General features: G+C 39.4%; 2 protein-coding genes across 5 annotated transcripts in view; both read left to right on the forward strand.

The window, feature by feature from the left end:
• The window catches only part of LOC136751661 (myelin-associated glycoprotein), a 363,254-nt gene that overhangs the window by 73,186 nt on the left and 262,286 nt on the right, over window positions 1-27,782 (forward strand). The gene's annotated exons all lie outside the window — the stretch shown is intronic.
• LOC136751663 (hemagglutinin/amebocyte aggregation factor-like) lies at window positions 10,867-27,758 on the forward strand. 2 transcript variants are annotated; one of them, XM_066707456.1, is made up of 6 exons: window positions 10,867-11,022; window positions 22,054-22,118; window positions 22,904-22,982; window positions 26,431-26,619; window positions 27,058-27,210; window positions 27,626-27,758. In XM_066707456.1, exons 1-6 carry the CDS (start codon window positions 10,880-10,882, stop codon window positions 27,669-27,671), a joined length of 675 nt encoding a protein of 224 aa, XP_066563553.1. In that variant the 5' UTR covers window positions 10,867-10,879; the 3' UTR covers window positions 27,672-27,758. The 2 variants fall into 2 exon arrangements, with proteins under 2 accessions (XP_066563553.1, XP_066563555.1); XM_066707458.1 differs by lacking the exon at window positions 10,867-11,022 and adding an exon at window positions 20,868-20,990.

The following is a 27,782-nucleotide window of genomic DNA, read 5'->3' on the forward strand; positions in this document are numbered from 1 at the left end:
ACTTACTAACAAGCAGGTAAAGCCTTCAGAGGTTATCCCCCCCCCCCAATTTCACCTGTAGTGACTTCATGGATCATTTCAATAGCAAAGTTAACAGCATTAGAAAACAGATAGAACAGGAAACATACATAGATACTATAGCCGACACATGCAGTCCTTCACAGCCCCGGCCTACCTTGGACTCGTTTAACATAGTAAATCACCAGGAATTGGTCTCCTTAATTACTAAAATGAAAACAACAACCTGCGCACTAGACCCTATACCCACTAAACTGCTAAAACAATCTCTGCCATTAATTATTCACAGAATACACAATCTTATTAATGTCTCTTTATCCTCAGGATCTGTTCCTGATTCATTTAAAACAGCTGTAATTAAACCACTTCTTAAGAAACCCAGTGCCGACCCTAACCAACTTAAACACTATCGACCTATCTCAAATCTTCCCTTCCTTTCTAAGGTTCTAGAGAAAGTAGTTGCAAACCAACTGCCAGCTTTTTTAACCAATAATCATCTTTATGAAGAACTTCAATCAGGCTTCCGTTCCAGCCATAGTACAGAAACGGCCCTGTTAAAAGTATTGAATGACGTGTTTCAGTCCTCCAATGTAGGGCACACCAGTGTTATTATTTTATTAGACTTAAGTGCGGCTTTTGACATAATTGACCACACCGCTTAGAAAACCGTATTGGCAGATGCCATTCTGTCAGGCAGCACAAACAGAGCAATTTCTGCAATTCAGTTAGTCCAAAATGCTGCTGCAAGAATCCTAACAAAAATAAAAAAACATGAACACATCACACCAGTATTGGCTTCTCTTCACTGGCTGCCTGTGCACTACAGGATAGACTTTAAAGTGTCTTATTAACATTTAAAGCACTAAAGGGACTGGCACCTCCCTACTTAAAAGATCTCCTTATGGAATACACTCCAGGTCGGCCATTGAGATCACAGGAAGCCGGTTACTTAGCGCTCCCTAAAATACACAAGAAAAGCGCAGGTGGTAAAGCATTCAGTTATAGGGCCCCGAAGCTCTGGAACGATCTTCCAGCCAATGTAAGAGATGTCTTAGCCTTTAAATCACGTCTGAAGACTCATCTGTTTAGTCTCAGTTTTTCATAGTGCCGCCGGTGTGCCATGGACATGCAATTGCACAACTGTCTTTGGAAATGTCCTGCACTGCATGACCAGTATCTGAGCACGACTGCCCTCTTGTCTTCCAGCAACAGCCTCCTCTGAGGGTACAACGAGGCACCTCGTCCCCCACCATGGAAGTCTGATGAGGCACAACCCATCCCAGAAGCACCTCACCACGGCGGGTCAACGGGGCATCCACACCCAAGGTTTGATGAGCCATCACAACCCAAAGCCTGTTGTTGGTCCAAACCCTCCACCCCCGATGGCCAGCGAGAGGCCTCCTCCAGAGGGAAGAGTACAGCCAGCAGCACCGATAAAGATCTTTCTGATCTCCTTGCTGCTCTAATAACTATACTGCCTGGAGGGGAGTCAACCATTAGTCCTAGGCCTTAAGCCGTGGACCCCCAGAGATTCAGCTTCTCCTACATGCCATCCATAGGAATTTTTTTGTTTTTCTCTCCTCCGTGCCTAAATGGTTAATTTCCTTAAATGTTCACTCACTTTATTGTAGATCATGTAAAATGTTTACAGGTCTAAATTTGATTTTATTGTATTTATGTTTTTTATTTTGCTATACATTTGTTGTATGTTTACCTGTCTGTTGCTACCCAGTGAAGGGCACTATACAAATAAAAAGTGAATGATTGATTGATTGAATTATTAGCTCACAAATCTAGGATGTAGGACTCGTATAGGACTGTATATTGTCTGATGCACTTATGTAATTTGGTACTTGTACTATTTTGATCTGTCATTCTAGGCTGTATTGCACTTTGTATTGCTCTTGTATTTTGTGGGTAAGGGTGTCTGCTAAGACATAAATAATACAAATAATAACAATACGCTCTCCTATAGGAGTTTTTGTTTTTCTCTCCTCAGTGACTAATGGCTTATTTATTTATCTGTCTGTTTTTTTTCTAGCTCTAAAGTGCTCAGTGGCTACACTGCCAAGGGAGCTATACTAAATGAAAATTGACTGATAGTTACTGGAGTGGAGGTTTTATGAGCCTGTAGCTCAATACCAGCTCTGTACAGTGGCATGTACCACATTGCAGTTTGACACAACTTGAAGCACCCTGCTCCGAAAGTGCTTTGAGTGTGTGCGACACCCCCTGCCAGCCTCTGGTGATGCATCTCGATGGTTGGAGAGCCACTTTGGTGCCCACAACGGCTGGTGTGGTGTAATTAAGCTAATTGTATTTCACTTTTTTAATGCTTTTGAGAATTATTATTTTTCATTATTCAAATATTATGATATATATTGCTTTGTTGCCCTTCATACATTGCAAACACACTCTTTCTCATACAGCATACTAGCTGTCTTAATGTAAATAACTAAAATGGTTTTGTTTTCCTTAAATAATAAACTATCATCACCCTGTAATTACAACACATAATAAAGGTTTATTTCAACATTACATGCATTCAAAATAATGCATTAATCTTTCAAATGTATGATAGTAATAAACAGGATGAATCTTCTGTTTGGGAATACGTCATACCCCACTAAACTAACCCTTAAACATTTATTTTGTATCTTGTATTTTCTGTTTATGCAAAGGGGTGAATAGCCTGGCTAGTTAAGTTTTGTTTTGACTAGATTTAACAAAGAGTGAAAGGGAATTGCAAATATTTGCAATATGTTCCACGTTTCATGATTACAAAATAGAGACGCAAGACTCCATACAAAAGTTAATTATTATTATAATTATTTTTTGTACATATTGCAAAACTATTAATTTCTGTATTCCATGCTTTATGATGAATATCTTTGTTTGTAGTTTTGCTGCCCTTTTGGATATGCCATGGATATGCTATGTACAATATATTCTGTCAACTGCATTTTACTATCAGTAGCATTTTCTCTTTTTGTCTACCAGCAATAGACCCCCTCAGAGGGGCTGACGAGTCACAATGTCCAGAGGATATGCCCTGAACAACTGCCTGTTGCTAGCTTGATGCATCTAATTTGCTCAGTCTGCATATTATTATTTCTAATATAAAACATTATACAGCTTATATTAAACATTAATATTGGCTCTTCAGTCTCACGCACAATGTTTTCACAACACTGGCAAAAAAGTCATTCCCAGTGTCACTGCTGCCCCTGAGTCAGGGTCAAATTCATACACAGCATTTCCAAAATGTGTTCTCTTCAATTTTTGATCCATGGGTTTTCTCCTTCTGGCACCAGTCCCTAAATAGCTAATAATATTAACAACGTCCCAGCTAATACACAACGTTACCACAATGTTATGTTGCTACAACATTGAGGCAATGTTGTGTGTTAGCAGGGGTTATATATAATGCATTATTGTGGTCTGTTATTTATATTTTGATTCTGTTATAAATTATCCATATTTTGAATCATGCAGCATTGTCTGTGCATGTGCTACAAAAAGTGCAGAGCTCTAATAAGAACATTTTGAATAAAAACTACATTTAGTCATGATATGGTAATGTGATATGTGAAAATATTTTGAAAAATGTATACATGTTTAAACATTACAAAAAAGTGTATTAGAGTGTGCTAACTTCCTCATTGTGTCATTCTGTTACTGTATGCAAATCTCACTCGAGCTCTCTCCTCTCTCTCTGTATACTGGGATTCATTGTGCGCAGTGTGATGGGAATCTTGTTACTATAGAAGATCTGTGACTGACACTCCACACATCCACTATCAATACAATACAATACAATACAATTATTATTATTATTATTATTATTATTATTATTATTATTATTATTATTATTTTTTTTTTTTTTTTTTTGTATTATTATTATTATTTTTATTATTATTTTATTTCTTGGCAGATGCCCTTATCCAGGGCGACTTACAACATAAGTGCAAACAAAGTGCAAAAATACAGAAGTACAAGGCATCAATCAATACAAATGAAACTAGATAAAACATAGCAATTCAAGATAATACATTTTACAAATTCCAATTTACAATTTACACAAGTACAGTAAGAGACTCCCTATATCCTGGATGGTGAAAGCTAAGTGCTGTCAAGATGTAGGGTTACAGACGAGGGCTACGGTAAAGGGAGCAAAGAGGAAAACAATCAAGAATGCGAGGAGCATAATAAGCTGAAGTGCTATCTAGCAGGGATAGAGGACTAATATTACAAGTGCTGTCGGAAGAGATGTGTCTTGAGTAAGCGCCGGAATACATACATGCATACATACATACATACATACATACATACATACATACATACATACATACATTCATACATGTGTGTGATCATGACGGGTACAGTGCCCCTGACCACCCACCAGAAGCCCAGGAATGGGTGTGGTGGAGCCAAAGACCCCCAGGTGCCGTCTGGTCACGTTGGGCAAGTGACTGTTGAGGTGCCGCTGCTTTATTTGTATCTCACCCCCCCAGCCAGAGCCCAGCTATGGAAAGTGGAGAACGTGCAGATTCGAGGGGCATGCATTCTGTGCTGTGGAAGGAGAGACTCGGTATGGCGGTCCTGGAGCTCCCCCCAACTGCATGGCATTTCCAGATTGACTGCAAGGAGTGGAGGAGAGAAGCGGTGTCTCAGTCTGGAGCATCACAGACAGTGCAATGAATTATGCTGTGCCTGTGCCTGGACTTGTTTCTCCGCTACAGCAGGTTAAAGAGCTAAAGGGGTGGGGATGATGGTGTTCTCCTGTATTAGAGGCTCCTTTATGATGTACAATATTGTTTAAAGGAGAGAATTGCTAAAGAAACTAAGTTAAAATAAATTGGTGATATATATTTGTATCCTGGTGTTTGTGTTGATTGTCCCAGGATCTGGACCTGCTGTGGGGATTTATGCTGATGTGGAGGTCCCCTTTCCTCATAATTAAAGGTGTGGCATAGTCACATTGGGGATTTTAGGTAATGTGGGTTATAGGGGGGTGTCCGTGTCCTGTGTCTCCCATTCATATCCATACATGGTATGAACTCATCTAAACAGACCAGTCCAGTGCATTCTTGTGTTCACTTTATGACCTTAGGCCTGGGCATAGGAGAGGGGCCATGGTAAAACATGTTCTTATCATGCATGGAGCTCATGGTATAGAGGTGCTCCACTAGGATTGGTTGAGTGGATCAAACTGAACAAAGAAAAAAAACTGAAATCATGATTATTGTACATCTGTGACTGGACTGCATCTTTCCTTGGAAAATAATCTTATTGAGGCAATAATACGAGTTTCAGTTCAACTTAAGCATATTGAGTGGAAATCACACATAGACATCAATCCTCTTACACCTATATTGTAACACACGAGGACATGACTTCACTGGGGCTCCTGCTCTGGACACTGATCCCGGGACTGGATTCCCTACTCACAATGAATGTTTACAATTGTCTCACCCTGAGCAAGGAGAGCCAGTGTCCAGAGCAGGAGCCCCAGCGAAGCCATGTCCTCTGTGTGTCTCAGTGAGTGAGAGAGGGCTGAACCATAGGGTGCTATATCCTCTGGTACATCTCTTCTACAGCACTACAGGCTACCTAGAATAAATGACAAACCATAGCAAAGTGTATCTTGTTTCAAATAAAAGCATGTAAATAACAGTCAAAATGGAAGTACAGATTATTACTTCAATCATTGTTTTGATCCTGCCATTGAAACAGAGTGGAAATCAACCCTATAGAATGTATATGACTTTCACCAAAATTCTGTTTATATATTTTTATTATTATTTCTTTATTAAAGTACTTCAAAATGGTGCTAGGAGACCTCTAGTGGTTAAAAACAGCAACTGTCAGTCTGAGCATAGCCTAACGACATAACTTTCTGTCTTCAACAGAAGTGTTGTTGATATGACTGGAGGTAGGAATGTTGTTCTTTCCCCTGAAATAAAAAAAAAATGTTTTATGAATAAAATATCCTGTTTAATAAAAAAAAATGTTACTGAATTAAGTGGTGTCACAATATGCAACATAAACACGATAATTAATACATTTATTTTGTATAGGTTTCATTGTATGCTCGGACTGGGAGTTGCCTTTAATATATATATATATATATATATATATATATATATATATATATATATATATATACACACACCGATCAGCCATAATATTATGACCACTGACAGGTGAAGTGAATAACACTGATAATCTTGTTATCATGGCACCTGTCAGTGGGTGGGGTATATTAGGCTGCAAGTGAACATTTTGTCCTCAAAATGGATGTGTAAGAAGCAGGAAAACTTGGCAAGCGTTAGGATCTGAGCGACTTTGACAAGGGCCAAATTGTGATGCTAGACGACTGGGTCAGACCATCTCCAAACTGCAGCTCTTGTGGGGTGTTCCTGGTCTGCAGTGGTCAGTACCTATCAAAAGTGGTCCAAGGAAGGAAAAGCGGTGAACCAGCGATAGGGTCATGGACGGCCAAGGCTCATTGATGCACATGGGGAGCAAAGGCTGGCCCATGTGGTTCGATCCAACAGACGAGCTACTGAAATTGCTGAAAAAGTTAATGCTGGTTCTAATAGAAAGGTGTCAGAATACACAGTGCATCACAGTTTGTTACATATGGGGCTGCTTAGCCGCAGACCAGTCAGGGTGCCCATGCTGACCCCTGTCCACTGCCGAAAGCGCCTACAATGGGCACATGAACATCAGAACTAGACCACGGAGCAATGGAAGAAGGTGGCCTAGTCTGATGAATCTCAAGTTCAAGGTATTGACTTGGCCTCCAAACTCCCCAGATCTCAATCCAATCGACCATCTGTGGGATGTGCTGGACATACAAGTCCGATCCATGGATTGCAACTTACAGGACTTAAAGGATCTGCTGCTAACGTCTTGTTGCCAGATACCGCAGCACACCTTCAGAGGTCTAGTGGACTCCATGCCTTGATGAGTCAGGTGGTCAAAATGCTATGGCTAATTGGTGTACAACAATGTATATATGTGAAAAAGTCCCATATCTGTCTTACAGATAGTTCAGCTGGGAAAGGAGTCAACAAAGGCTAATTGCACTCTTCTTCACATCGTGTACTGTGGAAGGAAGGGGTCCCAGCATGCAGTGTGTAAGGCGACTATTCGCTGATGTTGTTACGCAAGCTTCAGTGAAGAAGCACCTGAACCCTGATGGTAGGTTTTTGTTCTGAAAAGTAATTACATTAAACCTCATCAGGATACACCAGGACACATTTATCAATTGTAACCTGAGCTGCAACTCGACCCCAACAAAAAAGAATACACCAAAATACGGACTGAATATCACTATGGTGTCAATCAGACGTTTAGTGATGATGACTCAGATTGCTCCAGGACTTCAAATTCCACTGTTAAAGAATTGGTAGCACAGATGCATTCCCTACAGCTTCAAGTTGCTTCATTGCAGACTAGCTTTAGTGAGTCTCTTAAATTACAACGTAATCTTTTGTGACACTTGGAGATGCACTCAGGTTTGTCTGCACCGTCACCCACTTAATTTATCCCACCAGTTACACTCACTTCAACTCCAGCTACACACACTCCATCCAAGTCCAAGTCAGGCAAGTGTTTGTGCAACTTTAAATTCATTACTACACCAGGATAAAATGGAACCTGATATTTGATGGCGATGGCACAGCTTTTCATGATGTTGCCAAGATTGAGCCTAAGAAATGGTTTACAGCTATGAGACCCCATTTGTCTTCTTGGTCTCAATTTTCTGAGCTGTATCATCAGGTTTTCTTACCTACTGATAATCAGAAGATCTGGAGGGGAATTCTGGATAGAACTCAGAAGCCTAATGAGCCGCTTTCAACTTTTGTTACACATCTAGTTGGTGAATTCCGTAAACTCAAGCAGCCACCATCTGAAATGGAGCAAATTGAACTAATCTGTCATCACTCATCAGACAAATATAGATTAGCTCTTTGTGGTTCATCACTGTCTTCTGTAACTGATCTTCTTTAGAGGGCACATAAGCTACACACTTTGTGTCCAAGAGCTGCTGATATGCCATGTTCTGGAACAGGCACTAGGGCGGTGAGTAAGAAATACTCCTGGAGTAACAGTATGCACATGCCCCCATTGTAATGCTGAGAAGAGACATAAACAGTTTGCTGATGGTGGGACGAATGAAGTTGCCACCTACCAGTCTGCTGGTCTTGGACAGTCAGGTCATCCTGATACTATGTCATACAATGGTGATGTGTCTGTACATTCACCTAATGTTAGAGGAAGTGAGGGATTCAGAAACAGGAAATCATTTAAGATGATAGAGACCTCTGAAAGGAAGAATACAAGCCAAGATTCTCCCTCGGTTGGTTGGATCCACAGCAGGTCTGATAATACTTAATGGAGCACAACCCCGAAGACAAGTTTTTATGTCAAATGGACCTTGTTAACGGCCACTCTAGACACAGGAGCCTCTATATCGGCTATTGTTCCTGCTACACTGGAGAAGTGCCATGCTAATAGTGACAAAATAGTGCCTTGGATGATATCTCCCTTGGAGCTAGCAGACTCCAATCTTTGTACTCCATCTGGACTGATTTCGCTGCCTGTTCATCTTGTAGGTACACTTATACATTTCAATTAAATAAATGAATTTATAGTATCACCGTATCACGAATCCTGGAATCTTGTAGAACTCAATTTCTGTAATAATTGGATGCAGACACCAATTCCAAAGATATAAATTGCCAAATGTATTCAAAAACAAAGACTAAATGTAACACAACACTAATTATACAAAAGGGAAAACTAATTAAAATTCAACTCTAGATCAACCAATCAAAGACAAATCACTTCCATGACCAAATCAAAGACCATGGGATCGCATATGATAACACACAAATCGTTAAACAAAAAAGGTTGTAAACACATTGACTACAATACCGCTTAGTAAGATGAAGGTGAGTCTCTCATTAGTATTGTTAGTTGGACATCAAATAACTACGCAGTTTAGTATTTATGTCAGGTAACTTCTCGTTATATATATATCAGTCTCATTTACGTTTAGGTGCCGAGAAAGATCCTATCATTACTTGTTACCACAATTTCCCTTAACTGATTATTATTCAATGATTAAGGATAGGCAGGGCCACCTATAATCTAGTGTCTATTAACGTGATTTTATTTCTAAAATTGTCAAACAAAAAAGTTTAATGCAGCAATCATTTATATTTAAGAAAATACTAAATGATATTACACATTCTAAAGTTTATGATTCACAGATTAACATTTCTAATTGAATTCTCAAATGTCATGAACGATAAACTCCAAACTGTTAAACTTATCTGAACCTCATCGCTTTGAGGCCTCTCTGTCTTTGGGATCAGATAAAAACACATGGCATGAGGTGCATATGGTTTGGAACAATGGCACTTCCACTTCCTGAAAATAGTGTCTTTTCCAAACAAAAGGATGTCTTCTTTGTAAGCAGGTTTTTCCAGTAGTAGTTACTTGAAGACAAAGTCTAGTCTAAGACTTAGGAGCTATTTAAATAACTGAACACTTCTGTATTACATTACATTATTTGTCAGTTAGCAGATGCTCTTATCCAGCTGAGCATTTTACTCAAGCAATCTAAGTGAAGCACCTTGCTCAAGGGTACAACAGCACTGCCCTTCCCAGGATTTGAACCCATAACCTTCTAGTTTTGAGTGCATAGCCCTAACCAGTAATCCACAGTTCTGCCTTACAGTAAACTTACTCAATTGTCCAGCTGCATACACTTCACTGATCAGGCCTGGCTTCATAGCTCTGTTTCAGGATTTCAGTTCTCACCCGCTTCAAAGGGATTTATTACCTCCACGCCATATTCCACAGACATTTTCACAGCAGGGATTCCACGCCATTTGGCCCATTCTAGGTGAGCCGACTCCCTAAACTGTCATTTTGACATAGAACAGTTCATGGGCCGATGAGCTCGGGAATTCAGGTAATTTTGGGGGGAGAAATCTTCTTTAGATCAGAGCTCCAGCTCAGGGCACGAATGCTCTATCAAAATACAACCATGCCAACCATATGCTGACGTCAGCCCAGCGTCCTGTGCTATCTGGGTATATTACCAGGTGTACAAATAAAACAACTATGGAGAAGCAATCTAGCTGGTGTGCAGCCTTGTTTACTTGTGGTAACGAACTGCGACAGTTACACTGGTTTGAAGCAGATTATCAGGATGGAGCAACACTGGGTTCCTGCTACTGTTTAGGGTTTCAGTGAGGTACCACAGAATAACATAGCTGAATCATTTACTGTTCTAATCCATTCTGTTTTATATGAATATAATTATATTGTTGTTTATAGCTGAAGATCCTGTATTGGAAAGTTGAAAGAAGTGTTTTGTGATAATTATATAATGTTTTATATTAATACTAGCATTATAAATAGCTTGTATACAGACTGAGCAGATTGGCTTTAGCAGACTAAGCAAAAGGTCAACAAGGTTCATTTGTTAGAAATTCCTGTTAGTAATAAAAGATCACACAGTGCTGAAATAGCCCACAGCTGTTTGTTGAAAATCTGTTTATGGACTGAATTGTTTCTCCAGATAGGCAGGAACTGTTTTTGTTAATGATTGATTGACAGTTGTTAAATGATGACCGTGGGATCAAATCTTCCCGGTGCACATCAAAGAAAGAGATCTGTTTTTTGGATTCAGCAGTTCTTCACGGAAAGATAGATCACAAACTGACTCGGACTTGTACCTTTTGATTGGATGAACGGCCACAACATTTTACGTCATCTTCCTATAAAGCTGCACTCATGTTTGTAAAAACTAAGTTCTCAGTGAAGGAATTTCCCGATGTGTTGCTTCCAAGCTAGCTTGATAATAAAGTTCCATTTGCTTTATCTCAAAAACTTTTCCAATAATTTCCGAGAAGGGTTCAACACTTGGCGTCACAAACAAGATCTGAACTTGCCTCCACTCCCGGGAAAAAAACAAGGGTGAGTATTTTTTATTCTACCACACTGTATATTTAGATTTGATCTCAGGATTTTGAGGCTATCAGATTGTAATTGAAAGTGAACCTGTGGAAAAGTAGAGGTAAAACAAATAGAAAGCTTGACTGTACAGTGGAGGATCAATGCAGGGTGAACTCCAAGATAAGACAGATCTGCAGGGAGAGATACCAAAGGAACCAAAAAGCACATCAAGGCCTACTGAGCTCCATGTTAAACAAGGAAATCCTTGTACACAACAACCAGTGATAGTGGTGGTCAATAGCCAGACAGAACCGGAGGTATAATAAAGTCGAATGATTTTGCCACATCGTTGGCAAAAGATTGGATTGGCATACTAGCAATATAAGATGTGTATATGTGAATACCTACAAGAGAAGTTTAAAAAACTTCAACTTAAAATGGAAAAAGCAGGATGGGATCATAACTGGATTCCCAAACAGCATAAAGAATGGTGGAATAAGGAAAAGCGAGATAACACCAATAAAGCTTCCGTCATTCTTTGTCAGTATAGTGCGAAATTAGAAAGATACAAATCACAATGGATGAGGAAAATACAGAAATAATAAAAGAATTAAGAGAGAAAGTCGCTGAGATGCAAAAAGAGATAGATAATGTGAAAATAATGAGAACAAACTAATAATGTAGGAAAATGATGCGCAAGTGCCTTGGAGGCACATATAGAAGTGAATGATCCAGACTGGGATGATTTACACCAAAAGGCTTGGGAATATGAATGTGAAAAATATTTGAGATATCAGACAACCCCATTGATAATAGAACAGAGTATAAACTTTACCCAGATTTGAGTTCATTTAAATCAGAAAAAGTACAATTAGCACCCATAGAGATACGCACTAGACAACATCGCAATGCTGACGGACAATTACATGCATTAACAACGTCGGTGCACCGTCTCTTTACGCCCAGAGAGAAACACACAATCTTAAGCGCCATTCCAAAACGTAAACCCAATCATTGGAATCTAGAACTCTGGGAAAAATTAAATGAGATGTTAGATGTACATCAAATGCACACTAAAGACATACACATAATAGTTAAAACTAAATTTCCAAGGCCAATCTGGGACCAGTTAACCGCAGCCCAGCAGGATGGTACCTGGACAACAGTTGGAAATGATAATAATAATCAAAGGATCACTTGCTTCATCGAGGCTGTAAAAACAGCTCTCAGGGCAGGACACTGAAATTGGGGTATAATCTGTGGCCTCGTACACAAGCCAGGAGAGACTTACTATGATTATAGGGAACGAAAATACACTACTTTTTGTAAGAGAATTTGGATTGCTTGGTTTTTCAGTCAATCTAAATAAATAGTTGAACTGAAAACTCATAGGTCAATTGGTTTCTCTTTTAAGATTCTTTTTAGAGGGAAGATGCGGTCAAGTCAAAGATGTGCAATAATCATTTATTTTGACAAAAATAGGAAACTAATATCATTCAATTATATTACTGAAAATAAGTAATATTAAGCTTCTGCTGGATTACAGTAAGAAACAGATAATACCCATTTTCTTCTTTCTCCTCACAGTACAGCTTATAGGCCAGTCTGGTCAGGCAGGAAGCGGTGTGTCTCTCTCTGTCTCTCCTCTCCAGCTCTGTCTTGTGTCTCGTTGCAGGATGAAGAAGTTAAGAGAACTCAAATTCTCTTTGTTTTCCCTTTTATAAGGTTTCCTTCCAACCAATAGCATTTTGCCACCACCATGACTTGGGTGCCTTATGCTAAAGTAATTTAGAAGTGGGGGTCATTTTGAATTTGGCTAGGAGCCAATCAGAGGACAGGTCCCTTTTTGGTCTCTGGTCATAAAGATAGGGTTACCAGGGCTACCAGGGCTACCAGGGAACTTAGATAAAAGGGAGGAGGTCTGTTTCCTCTACCAAACCAGATGGTATAGAATTTCCCATAGAAAAATATATTCTAACAAATAATATCTTACAGTCCCCACCTTGGGAGGGAAAAACATTCAACAGATGTTTGACCTTTCAGTAAATAATAAAATAATATAAAAAATAATGCAGAACAAAACAAAACAAAAACATAATAATAATAAAAAAACAGGAATTACAAAATACAAATAAACATTTAGTCAATGAATCTGTTATATGTAGTTGTGAGGTAGATTGGATTTACCAAGCTTATTACGTGAAACTAATGTCTCACTCCGAATGGTGATAACATCACTATAATAAATACATATTAGAGGACATAGGTAATAAAACATACACATAGTAACAATTAACACAGATAAGAAAGTAGCACCTTTAAAAGCAAAATCCCACCAAGAATGCTTGTAAGTGATCTCCATATTTCCATCAGAAATCAAATGTTGTACCCCCTGTTGAACTGTTTTGTGATTGATTTTTATACTAGAAAGTACAACAAAGGCTCCATATTCTATAAAACCTTTGCATCAACAGGTTTCAGGATCTCTGCAAACATAGCTGGCAACATGGGTGCAAAATTTAAGTCTTGCGGAATATAAGGCAAGGTCAGAACACCAATCTTAATTGCACTTCTGGTTTGAACACAGAAATTGGAGTTAGTTATTTGACATTCCAAATTATTGTACAAATAATAGTTTGTTGTAATGCACTACGTGTGATTGCCTACTAGTCGTGCTTGCAAATATCCTATTTTATCCACAGGTACAGCAGGTATGGTTGATAACTTCATTGTGTTATTAACCCTAAACTGTAATGGGTCTCCAGTAACGTTACATGTACACAACATTGTAGAGCGATAGGTAATACAACACTCAGTATCATCCACAACATGCCATGAGGTTCTCATTTGACCTACAAATGGAGGTAATTGTTGTAGAGTTAATACTTTTCCATGTGCAATAATACCTAAATCATACATATTATGCAGGAACTTCATCACATTTTCAGCTGTATACAAAATAAAAATAAAACCTATAGTCTTAGTGTCTATATGTGGTTTCAATTGGTAACACTAACAGTTTTCAACAGTTATGGAAATTCAAGTGACAGGGATTGACAAGTTTGTGCATCATATACATCACAAACCAAGTGTCTACTAACTACAGATCCAGTAACACATATTATAGAGTTTAAATGAGGATAACACACATGAATACTATTACAGCAGTTTCTACATCTAAGTCAGATTATAAATATTCAAAACAAATTTTAGGCTTGCAATTCCCATAATGGTTTTGGAGTCTCATGGTTGTTTGTAAACTTATTGCAGCATCAATGACAACCCCCAGGAAACCAACGAGGAATAGCATCATGGTCTCCATTTTCTCTCAGGAACACCTGAAAGATCAAGGGTAGCAGTGATCACTTAACAGTTTTTATCTGATTGATGTGAAACCATTTAAGAGTATCTTTGCCTTTTTCCTGAATTTTGACTTTGTACACTGCTGGACTTAATTTGTCCACAATGAGGAACGGTCCATACCAATCGGCTTCTAAGGTATGGCGTTTGTGTTTGTAATTTCGAACCATACATCTGTCACCAATCTGTAGTTCTTCTTCATGAACTTTGGTGTCAAAATATTTCTTAATTTGTCTTAATTTCTTAATTGTGGCCTAATTGTTTAGCTACAAAGCATTGCATTTGATCTACAGACGCTAGGCAATTTCGTAACCAAGTCACATTAGCAGCTTGCAAAAGAACAGGTTGTTCTTCTAAAGGAAGCAAACAATGTCCTGGGACATGCATAAGACGTCCAGCCATTGCTTGATGTGGTGTAATTCTGGTAGTGGTGTGTGGTGTTGACCGCATTGCCATTAGGCACAGAGGTAAAGCCCACCTTTTTGGATTGTCTTGACACATTTTTTTCAAAAGTGTTTTTAGAGTGCGGTTTCAACGCACGACTACTCCTGACGATTGAGGGTGGAATGGAATATGTAATTTCTGGGTGATGCCTAATGCTTGACACATAACTTTCACTACACTGCTTATGAAATGTGTTCCTCGATCACTATCAATCACCTTCGGTAGTCCCCACCTAGTGAACACATTTTGTATGAGAGTTTTCGCTACAGTGGCAGCAGTGGCACGCCTGCAAGGAAAAGCCTAAATCCACTTTGTGAATTTGTCAAGGATAACCAAAATATACTGGTTTCCCTGTGATGTTTTGGCTAAAGGACCAATGAAATCAATTTGAATATGAGTCCAGGGACCTTCCGGCGGAGTTGATAGTCTGAGTTTGGATTTGTGTGTGAAAGGTGCAGGATTCACCTGTAAGCAGACAAGACAGTGGTTACATGCAGTGGTCATGTCAGCTTTCATAGTCGGCCACCAGTAGTACTGTGTAATCTTCTCTAGTGTCTTTTCTACAGAAAAATGACCTCCTACTGGTGAGCTGTGAAATAGGTCAAAAATATCTGGAGCTAATTGTGAGGGAACACAGACTACAGGGTATTCAGATTGTGGCATGTTTACCATGAGGACTTTGTCAGAATCACCCGCACCCACCAGAGTACTTTTGTGAGACCAAAACGTAGGTTGTGGAAGCGGTTTCTCCTGCAAATGCCAGTGAATATTAGTCTGGATGTCTGAATCTAATTTTTGAATCTCAAAAAGAGACTGAGTTAGCCAAGGCAGAGACATTTTCATTGGTAGGCAATGGGTCTGGCAAATGCCATGGACCACAGTGTCTAGCAGCAAATTTAGCACACCGATCAGCTTCATCATTTCTGATATGATGTTCACCTCTACGATCCTTTCTCACATGGGCCTTAACTTTCAAAACAGCAATTTTGCCTGGTCTCGACTGAATAGAAGACCAGATATGCTGTAGTAAGGTAGCATGTTTCAAGGGACGATCATCTGATGATCGGAAATTATTTTTGGTATAGAGAGGTAGCAAGGTACATGCAGTAACAACATAAGCACTATCTGTATAAATATCTGCAGAATCATCAGTTATCCTAAGCGTTTCTAGCAAAGCTGCCAATTCAGAATATTGTGACGATTGTCCTGGACAAGAAAATTTAACAGTGTACTCGGGGAACAATACTGCAAAACCTGCTAGAAATCTACCAGAGTTCTTACAAATGTATGCTGATCCATCAATATACACATTCGGAACCTGTGAACGCGGCTCAAAAACAAAAGGATTAGGCAAAATATCAGTGTCAGGCAATGGACACTCATGTGGTTTACCCTGCATAAGCAACATTTGTGGAATCAATGTGGTTCGTTTACAATCAAGGTCTAAGTCACGTTGCAACATTAACAAGTCCAATGTGAAAGTCTCTGTGATGAAACTAAAGTATCTGTGGGCTTCAATAACAAGTTCAGTGGAGTATGTGGTGTGTGTAGCACCACTTTGTTCAGTCCTGTAATATAAGTGAAATGTTTCACTGCCCAAAAAGTCGCTAACAAGTGTCTAGTGCACGTATCATACTGTCTCTCAACACCCTGAAGACACCGTGAAGCGAAGGCTACTGGTTTCAGCACACAGTGGCGTTCTTGACAAAGCACGGCAGTCAGTGCTTCTTTGGAGGAGCCCACCTCTAGGTGAAAAGGTAGTGTAGGGTTTGGAGTTAGCAGCACAGTAGCTTGCACTAATGCTTGTTTTAACTGTTCAACGGCTTTAGTGTGGTTCTCTGTCCAAGTTTCAGTTCTGTAGAAATCTTCAGGCACCTCTTTTCTCAAAAGTTCATATAGTGGCTTTGCAAAAGTAGCAAACTCTGGAATAAAGTCTCTTTGGTATCCCATCAAACCTAGGAAAGAACGCAATGCAGTTTTAGTGACAGGCAAAGGCAACTTTGTGATTAGCTGAACCTTGGCATTGTCAGGTGATTTCCCCTCTGGAGTGAGAGTAACCCCTAGATATGAAACAGAGTCTCGAAACAATTGCACTTTCTTTGGGTTGATTTTCAAACCTGCTTGTGAAAGGAGACTTAAGAGTTCATCAAAGAGCTGAAGATGTTCTTCTTCTGTAGTTGTAGCAAGCAGTAGATCATCGACGTATTGGACAAGGCACTCAGGTCTGGGAAAACCTTTTATAGCCTCAGCCATCCGCTTGTGAAAAATAGTTGGAGAATTATGCAAACCTTGCGGTAAGCGAGTCCATGTGTATTGCTGATTGTTAAAAGTGAAAGCAAATTTGTATTGGCAATTTTGAGCAAGTGGAACGCTCCAGAAACCATTGGAAATGTCCAGCACTGTGAAGACCTTACTGTCAGTTGGGACACGGGACAGTAGAGTGGCAGTGTCTCTTCCAATCGGTGCACAGGTAGGTGTCATAGCGTTGAGTTGCCTGTAGTCCACAGTCAGTCTCCAGGATCCGTCTGGCTTCCGCACAGGCCAAATTGGAGAGTTTGTTGTAGAAGTACAATGTCTTATGACTCCTTGCTGTAACAGAGAACTAATAACAGTTGCAACAGATTCGTGACTTTCAGTGGGGATCCCATATTGTTTTTGAAATTTGTGAGGAGGACCATTGATATCTTCCTCCTGACCCACATTACCACAATCATGCTGATGCCTGGCAAACACATCAGAGTATTTTGCTATTATTCGCCTCACTGCATAATTTTCATTGAATGGAAGCGGTAATTCACCTGGTGACTTAATAGTACATACTGCATGTGAATCACTAACAGTGTACACAACATTTCTGCCTCTGTTAAACCAAATCTGATTATTAGCGTAATCAAGTATTACACCTTCTCTTCTCAAGACATCCGAACCAATAATTGACTGACCCTCAGGTAAAGGCATTAATATAGGAGACCAAGTTGTTTGATAATCACCTATTTTCAAATTACATTTTATACCCTTCATAGCAGTAGTCATGTCTCCCTTAAACCCAGATACATTAGCTGTAATACCTGTAGATAATGTGTGTGTGTGTGTGTGTGTGTGTGTGTGTGTGGAGATTGAGCATGTAGGACAGATACAGAAGCACCAGTGTCTAAGAGCATGCATTGCTGTGGGCCTCCATCAACAGCTGCTCTTAAGATCGGCCTGTTCCATCTGTCCCGGTAGAGCTTCGTTTCTACCTTCAGGGAGGCCACGCACCCCTATGCGTGCTGTGCATGGGCTGCTTTCCCTATGAGATCAGTGCGCAGTTGTTGCACTTCCTGACGCAGGAGCTGTAGCTCTTTCTGCGGATACAGGGGAGGAGTTGAGTGCTGAGGAGGAGCCGGTGCTGCCTTTGACTCATCATAGGCAGAAGGAGTCATGTTAGGCACTGACCCTCGGGGTATCCCGACCTGTCTGTTTAATTTGGGGTCAGTGTGAGTCTGATCTCCAGCGCAGTCACTTCTGCCCCTGTTACGCTTGTAACCAGACTTGTGTTTCTTTTCCCAGTGAGGATTATGAAGGGGACAAGGCCCATATTCAGGCTCAGTGTTTAAGAAACCATGAGGCCCCTCGACCTGGAATAGTTTTTCACGGGATTCTTTTTCAGTTTTCCCCTTATTATCAATTTTAACAGATTTCCAAGCTCCTTGTTTCACTAATTCCTGTGCTCTGCAAATTTTAGGAAACAAATTCTCCCAATCCTTGGTTGCATCAGCTGAGATGCCCAGGATTGCTTTCAAATCAGGGTGTAATCCATGTAAAAAGGATTTCTTAAACTGTTCATCATATATATCATCATCGATTGTATCCAGAATCAAATAGAGAGCTCGTTTTCTCAGAGCATATGCCCTTACATGTTCGCCTTTTCTCTGTGTTGCAGAATAAAATTTACTTCCCCAATCTGCTGCATTCCAGCCACAAGCTTCACTTATTAACTCTAAGATCTCAGTCCACGCAGTCGCTCTCCCCACTTCATCAACACTTAACAGGGATCTTAAAGTTGGAGAACAAGCAGCTAAAACTATTGTTTTCCAATGCAGGTCGTTCAGTTGTGGGTGTAACTGAATGCAAGATAAAAGTCGAATTATTAATTCCTCTAAATCTGTCTCTAGAGTAATTGGACCCAAATCATCTTTGAATGCTCTCGCTTAGTTGTCTGAGGCTCATGACTGACTTGAGGATCATCAGAGCTGTCTGTGTTTCTGAATGACATCTTCTTCTCGTACTGTCATGTATTGAACTCGGCTCTGTGTCGCTCGTCCTTAACATCCTGCGGTTCACTGCAGCCCGAGTGCGAAGCGCACAGACGGGAGCGGATTCAGGATTGACTTCACAGCCCCACGCCTCTCTCTCTAGCTCTTCCCCATATTCATCATCATCATCAGAGTCCAGTTCAGGACAACACGGACCTCCGACAGCTGCAATGATAGCAGTTTTCATGCGCAGTTTGGTTTTAAGCGCATTACTAGCTGTTTACATGCGGTGTGATTACTTTGTGAAACTTTGTTTGCAGTGTGTCTGAGAGCTGCCTGGCAATCATTGAACTTTTGTTTTAAAAAGCGGTTCTCTTGTCTCAGACTCTCGTTCTCAGATCTGCGCAGCTCTTCATCGAAACACGCAGCAGCTGCGATCACAGCATTATTGCTCACTGTCTGCATCTGAAGTCTCAGCTCTGCATTTTGTAAAAGCAGGGCAGATTTCTCATCGCTAACACGTTTCAATTTAGTTTCTACCTCGGCAGAATGATCAGATAAGATCTAACCCATACAAAGCAGCTAATTTAAACTGTGACTTCTTCACTTTCTCGTGTGTTAACTCCCCTAAACAGGACTCTAAGCTCTGTAATGAAGTGCTCGCACACTTTGCTATGGCGTTTTTAATGCGGTCCTTATGGACACAATGGCTTGCCTTCTGACACAGATGATCCATGTTTGCCTCTGTTTACAGAAGGTCACTTTTCAATCACTCGCCCACACTTTATGTGGTTTTCCTCCTTGGAGTTGAAATCACTACACACTCCTGAGGTCAATGATCAGTTCGTACAATCCTGGCTTTGCTGACGACACCGTTACGCGAGGTTCGTCTTTCAGGCAAAGTCGGATATACAGCGCTATTCTGTCAATGATGCACATTAACACTACAGAGCAATCTGTGACTTGTAGCAAATATCCGTCATCATCCCCGTACTGGCCACCACTATGTAAGAGAATTTGGAAATGCTTGGTTTTTCAGTCAATCTAAATAAATAGTTGAACTGAAAACTCATAGTCAATTGGTTTCTCTTTTAAGATTCTTTTTAGAGGGAAGATGCGGTCAAGTCACAGATGTGCAATAATCATTTATTTTGACAAAAATAGGAAACTAATATCATTCAATTATATTACTGAAAATAAGTAATATTAAGCTTCTGCTGGATTACAGTAAGAAACAGATAATACCCATTTTCTTCTTTCTCCTCACAGTACAGCTTATAGGCCAGTGTGGTCAGGCAGGAAGCGGTGTGTCTCTCTCTGTCTCTCCTCTCCAGCTCTGTCTTGTGTCTCGTTGCAGGATGAAGAAGTTAAGAGAAACTCAAATTCTCTTTGTTTTCCCTTTTATAAGGTTTCCTTCCAACCAATAGCATTTTGCCACCACCATGACTTGGGTGCCTTATGCTAAAGTAATTTAGAAGTGGGGGTCATTTTGAATTTGGCTAGGAGCCAATCAGAGGACAGGTCCCTTTTTGGTCTCTGGTCATAAAGATAGGGTTACCAGGGCTACCAGGGCTACCAGGGAACTTAGATAAAAGGGAGGAGGTCTGTTTCCTCTACCAAACCAGATGGTATAGAATTTCCCATAGAAAAATATATTCTAACAAATAATATCTTACATTTTAAAGAACACTCTGGAATGCCGGACACCGAACATGATAATGCGGTCTTCTTAAAATTAATAAAAGAAAGCTTTAGTAAAGCACACCAAGATATCCTCAATATGGGTCTGCCTGTAGGAAATCCATATCAGTAGATTGTGCAATGGGCTTGTGGAAGAAACTCAGTCTTCAATCAGGTTGGAAAGTTCATTGCAGTGCCTTTAATACATGCAGTGTGGTGAGAAACAGTGAATCAAGGAGATCCCAAAGTTGCTCTGCCTTCATAGAAAAAGTAAGAGACTTTTATACACCAAAAGTCAAAGATCTGGTTATAATTAGAAAGTAATGACTATGTTATCTTAAAAGCTAACTAAGCAGAATATATATAATTATAGAACAGAGTTCATAGGTCCACACACGGTTTTAGGTAACAGGCACTTAAATCATACTGTTTGACATTGTCTCCAAGATTCTCATCGTAAATAACAAACAGAGGAGAAACTACCTTCTGGCCTGATGTTTCGTATTACTGTTGTATTTTCGAATAACATTTCACCCACTTTTTCAAATAGATGTTCTACTATCATAGGCTAATTAACTAACAGCATCGGAAATTTATCTTCACCACAAATCAATATATTGTTTTACACATAGTAATACTTTCACCAAATAGTGTCTACATTTTCAACACACACTGACAAATGCAGAATAACATCAATCACCATGCTTACCTCTACCGAGATTCCAGGAGATATTTCCGCACCAATGATCTTTCAGGAAGTTTCTTCTCTTGAGCGGTTTGAATTGATACTCATTTCTGGTTCAAAATTTACTTTATTGGTTCACACTCACCCTACATGATTCAAACTAGGTGTCCAATTTTGCTTCGGATTAAATTAATTGCAAGTAATGAAATTGCTTTGAGAGATTAAACAATATACGTCTGTGTAAATCATACATAAAATGCTTTCATAAATCTGACAGTCCACTTTTTTTCCCCTGTTTTTTCAGTGAGGAAAATAACACTAAAGCCAAATGTACCACCTGGCTATATATAAAGAAACACAATAAATATAATATAAATATATAATAAATACTTTTACCTCTTTTAACATATAACATTAATCACATGGCATAACTATTTTTTCAAATACTGATAACAATATGAGCTGTTTTCATTCTTCCTTCCCCCACCTTAGACCATTAAGGACACCTGTGTAAATACAAAGTTTAACCTTGTGTGCAGCTTTGTGTCCTTGTTTTAATCATTTTGGAATGGATTTCAGAAATGTTTCTATATAAAGACTGCCATGAGTGTTAAAATCCCACATTTCACAAAGGTTTCTCATTTGCAGACGAGCCATGAAGAGAATAAATCTTCTTATTTTGATATTTGCTGGTTTTCAAGTTAATGGAAAAGGTGAGATTGATTATATTTTAAATTACAAAATTCAATTATTATAATATATAAATACATGTATTTATTTGGTAATTTAATCTTTGGAATTGTACAGCATTCAAAGTTGTTTAACAGCTACTTACTTTTACATATTCTTACTCTTACCAGTATATATTTAAATATTGGGCTCTATATGTATTATATATAAAGACTTATTCTGTTTCTAACTGGCTTTAAGAAGTGCATACATTATAAGAAGATCCTGAGAATTTATTCTCAGTGTATAAGTAAATAATAAAGATTACTGTCATAGTAAAAGTGATGTAATACTGAAATAATTACGTTTTTCATACTATGCACAATGGAAGATATGCACGGGGAATTTCCAAACAAGTTCCAACAAAGTCCAAACAAGATAAATTAATGTGAAATGGAAAACAACAACAACACATTAATGACAATGGTGTGTGCACATATAGTGTCCCAGGTGGGCCATTAACTGTCTCGGAGTCTTTTCAGATATCTTGTATTTTTCTTGGAGTCTTAGCTGAAGGCTTGTATGATCATTTGTCTTAGTAATCATATTCCAATTAATGCCCAACTCTGCAAAATTATTTGAAATTAATGCATTAGGTTTTAATTTTTAAACCGAATTTACTGTATTTTTTTTTTTTTAATTAAGATTAATCTGAATACGTTACTGATTTGGAGTATTGAATCAGACTATGCATTTTGCAGAATATCAGATTATGCAGTAATTGAGAATAGGCTATATATATAATTAGGTTAATTATTTTGTTCCCCAGATCTACGATGGCAAAATAATTATGACCAGCCTTTACATTTTCAATGTCCCACATACCAGTCCATTTCTTATATACACAGGTAAGATGTATAACTTATAATTGTATTGGTTGATTCTCTTAACCCTTGAAAGATTCATGTCATTAAAATAAATCAACTAATCTGAAACAACGAAGATTGTTTGTAATGCTTATATGTTTTTTTATCAGAATTGGGTTTTGAAGTGGTGTAGTTTTTGTAGAAAACAATAACAGCATGATTTTCAAAATGGGCAAATTCATTTGTTGCTTTATATAAAATGTTAAATTGATCCACTTTCTCCACTTCACAAATACCAATTGATTCAGTTACACAAATCAGGCTTTACAAATGTCTTGCGCAACCACGCTGTGCTTCTGTGATGCATCATATGAGCAGACTACCTGTCACGAGTACCTCGGGGGCTTGGGAACAGGGACCCAGGAGCAGTGCTGGATCGCGGGATTGTCGGGAAGGTGTGGGTTGGGTACTGGCAAATCAGGGCAAGAAAGGCAAGGCAGAGTCGGTGTTGAGGTCACAGGCGAGGGTCGTGGGATCAGGCAAACAGAGTAAACAAGGGCTGAGCGAAGATGTGGTTGAGGTCACGGGTGATGGAGGAAACAGGGCTCGGAGGAAACAGGGCTCGGAGGAAACAGGGCTCGGAGGAAACAGGGCTCGGAGGAAACAGGGCTCGGAGGAAACAGGGCTCGGAGGAAACAGGGCTCGGAGGAAACAGGGCTCGGAGTTGTAAGCAGCACTTGACGAGACTTCGCCCCGAGTGAGGGCAGTGAGGGGTTTAAGACAGGGAGCAGGAACTGGGAAGAATGTGCAGAGCCAATGGAAACAGAGGAAGAGTGAACCAGTGCACATGGGAGACCGGAATGTTAATAGGTGATTGACAGGTGAGAAAAGAACAGTGAGGGGAAAGGAAAGACAGGGAGACAGCGGCCTCTAGTGGAGAGAGATGGTGTGTACTGGGGAACCGTGAGACTACCACTGTTGTATCAGCTTGCTGTCAGTGCTTATAAGAATGATGAACACAATGAAAAGGGTTCAGAGCTTAGGATTTATCAACTCACCAGGAATATCAAGAGTAAGCAAATCAGTAATACAGTGAGGGAAAAAAGTATTTGATCCCCTGCTGATTTTGTACGTTTGCCCACTGACAAAGAAATGATCAGTCTATAATTTTAATGGTAGGTGTATTTTAACAGTGAGAGACAGAATAACAACAAAAAAATCCAGAAAAACGCATTTCAAAAAAGTTATAAATTTATTTGCATGTTAATGAGGGAAATAAGTATTTGACCCCCTATCAATCAGCAAGATTTCTGGCTCCCAGGTGTCTTTTATACAGGTAACGAGCTGAGATTAGGAGCACTCTCTTAAAGGGACTCTCCTAATCTCAGCTTGTTACCTGTATAAAAGACACCTGTCCACAGAAGCAATCAATCAATCAGATTCCAAACTCTCCACCATGGCCAAGACCAAAGAGCTGTCCAAGGTTGTCAGGGACAAGATTGTAGACCTACACAAGGCTGGAATGGGCTACAGGACCATCACCAAGCAGCTTGGTGAGAAGGTGACAACAGTTGGTGCGATTATTCGCAAATGGAAGTAACACAAAATTAACTGTCAGTCTCCCTCGGTCTGGGGCTCCATGCAAGATCTCAACTCGTGGGGTTTCAATGATCATGAGAACGGTGAGGAATCAGCCCAGAACTACACGGGAGGATCTTGTTAATGATCTCAAGGCAGCTGGGACCATAGTCACCAAGAAAACAATTGGTAACACACTACACCGTGAAGGACTGAAACCTTGCAGCGCCCGCAAGGTCCCCCTGCTCAAGAAAGCACATGTACAGGCCCATCTGAAGTTTGCCAATGAACATCTGAATGATTCAGAGGAGTGTTGTGGTCAGATGAGACCTCGAGCTCTTTGGCATCAACTTAACTTGCCGTGTTTGGAGGAGGAGGAATGACCCCAAGAACACCATCCCCACCGTCAAACATGGAGGTGGAAACATTATGCTTTGGGGGTGCTTTTCTGCTAAGGGGAAAGGACAACTGTACTGCATCAAAGGGACGATGGATGGGCCATGTACCATCAAATCTTGGGTGAGAACCTCCTTCCCTCAGCCAGGGCATTGAAAATGGGTCGTGGATGGGTATTCCAGCATGACAATGACCCAAAACACACAGCCAAGGCAACAAAGCAGTGGCTTAAGAAGAAGCACATTAAGGTCCTGGAGTGGCCTAGCCAGTCTCCAGACCTTAATCCCATAGAAAATCTGTGGAGGGAGCTGAAGGTTCGAGTTGCCAAACGTCAGTCTGGAAACCTTAATGACTTGGAGAGGATCTGCAAAGAAGACTGGGACAAAATCCCTCCTGAGATGTGTGCAAACCTAGTGACCAACTACAAGAAATGTCTGACCTCTGTGATTGCCAACAAGGGTTTTGCCACCAAGTACTAAGTCGAAGGGGTCAAATACTTATTTCACTCATTAACATGCATTAACAATCAATTTATAACTTTTTTGAAAACCGTTTTTCTGGATTTTTTTGTTGTTAGACTGTCTCTAACTGTTCAAATACACCTACCATGTCAGTGGGCAAACGTACAAAATCAGCAGGGGATCAAATACTTTTTTCCCTCACTGTACATCACCAAAGCTGCTCTAATCATAAAAAAGTCATAGATGGCCCATTCATTACCAAAAACATCTGTGGTTTCATCATTCGTCATGAGGCAATAGTTCCTGCTGCATTATATGTTGCTATCTGGTCTTTACGTCTCCTTCAATCATTAGCTTCACTCCAAAGGTCAGACTCACCAGTCAAATAACGTGATGTTTACTTTCCCCTTCCCCTATACATCTTTGCTACCAGGCCTTTTTTTGCCCTTTTTTATTTAAAAAGGACCAGGGATCAGTCTGGTTTCACTGTGTAGAAATGCAATTTGCTACAGCCTCTCTTGCAGGATTTTTGGGATTATGTATTTTGCAAGTGGGCGTATGATCATAAATTTAAAAAGACAAGAAAGATTGTGGCAACAGGTGGGATGAGGTGTTTCATCATGAGACATTGTACTGTACTGGGCCTCCCTCCAAACATGGTCTAAATCCTGTTAAGCAAAACTCTTGCTTAACATAAGGTTTTTCATTATCTTTTGACTGAAATCTTTATGTATTTATTTTTAATTTAGGAATAACATATTCAATATGGAAAAATAAATAAATACTGGAATTCAATGTAATTCTGTGTCTTGGGGAGCATCTTAAATGTTGTTTTTAGTAGAAATGACTTACATTGGTCATTCTGTATGAGATAAATTGATAGAGGACTTTTAGATGTATTCATCACTAAAATTAAATTATTGTTTTTGTATTATGATTTACTAAAAACAAAATAGGGATATTGTTATAGGTGACTATTAGTGTATATTTTGTGTAACTTAAGAACATTTTTGACAACACGAAAAAAATCTGCCTTGTTTTTATCTTCTTTCTAGCATTCATCATAATCATCATGAAGATCGTTTGTGGGATTTCAGATGTAAATCAACTTTTGACAATCTTCCAGACTGCTCCTGGTCAGTTTATGTGAATAATTTTGATCAGGAATTCACATATATCTGTCCATACAATGGAGTCATTAGTGGCATGAACAGTTTCCATGAAAACCGTCATGAAGATCGGAGGTAATGTTTGAAACCTTTTTAAAACCTCAACAATGATAGTAACATTCCTCACAGAAAGCTTTAAGATCTAACATCTGGTTTCACAGACCAAGATTTTTATAAGTCTTTTTATTACTACTCAATGTTATTTTAGCTATGGTAGTTTAAGACTAGTGCTAACCAAGGTTTCTGAAACCAGCTTGAAGTAGAATATCTGTAGTACGCTGTAACAAATAGTATCGTCAATGCTATATATTTCAGTAGAGTATCAATTCTTCCCAGGATCTGGACACATTTAATTCAAAACTACAGAATTTCTCACTCTCCATTTCTTCCCATGAATATTTGTTGAGCTTAATGTAATCTACCATACATCTTCCCAGTTATGTGATTATATTTTAATGTAAAACTAATGTCATGAAAATATGAATGTGAAGACTAATGTTATTTATATTTTAGGTGGCAGTTCCAATGCTGCAGAGTCAGTAATGTCTGCAACTTTGACTGCTTTTGGACACCCTACATCAACTACTTTGATGAAGATATTAATTGGAATGTTCCAAGTCAGAACTACCTTGTAGGAGCTGAAAGCTACCATCACAATAAGCATGAGTATGTGATTTTTCATTTGTGTATGTTAGCCTGAAAAAACTGAACAACTGAAAAAAAACTAAATTAATTTTTGTTTTACAGCTTAATATTATTTTACATTGTCAGAAATATTTAGAAAGTTACTTGTATACTGTGCTCATTTTTAAAAGACTTTTAAGGCTTGAGTCTGATACATAGACTCAGCATCAGACTCAAAGGTTGAGGACTCGATGATAGTAATGATCTAATCAGGCAGCACTGTGGAGTGGTGGTTAGGGCCCTAGACTCAAAACTAGAAGGTTCAAATCCCACATGGGGCAGTGCTGTTGTACCCTCCAGCAAGGTACTTCACTAAAATGCCTAGCTGTATAAATGGGTACAAATGTGTAATGATATCTGTCTGAATTTAACAGTTTATTGTTTTCTGTGTTTAAAGAGATCGCCGCTGGAAATATTTGTACTGCACAAGGAGATCTTGCTGACACCATGAAGACCAACCAAGGAAAACATTGTGGACAGTGCAGTCCTGTGAACAAAACAAAATGAATAAATTTTTTTTTAGCATTGCACTTTTCAGTTGCATTTGTTTTGAA

The sequence above is a fragment of the Amia ocellicauda genome, chromosome 6 (genome assembly GCF_036373705.1).
Source record: "Amia ocellicauda isolate fAmiCal2 chromosome 6, fAmiCal2.hap1, whole genome shotgun sequence".
Classification (NCBI taxonomy): Eukaryota; Metazoa; Chordata; class Actinopteri; order Amiiformes; family Amiidae; genus Amia; species Amia ocellicauda.

Excerpts from the sequence above, each read along its gene's own strand:
- LOC136751663 (XM_066707456.1), top strand. The coding sequence starts at position 10,880 with ATGTGTTGCTTCCAAGCTAGCTTGATAATAAAGTTCCATTTGCTTTAT. Across the intron at positions 22,983-26,430 it reads TCCATTTCTTATATACACAG|CATTCATCATAATCATCATG; the intron begins GTAAGATGTATA and ends TCTTCTTTCTAG. Across the intron at positions 27,211-27,625 it reads TACCATCACAATAAGCATGA|AGATCGCCGCTGGAAATATT; the intron begins GTATGTGATTTT and ends CTGTGTTTAAAG.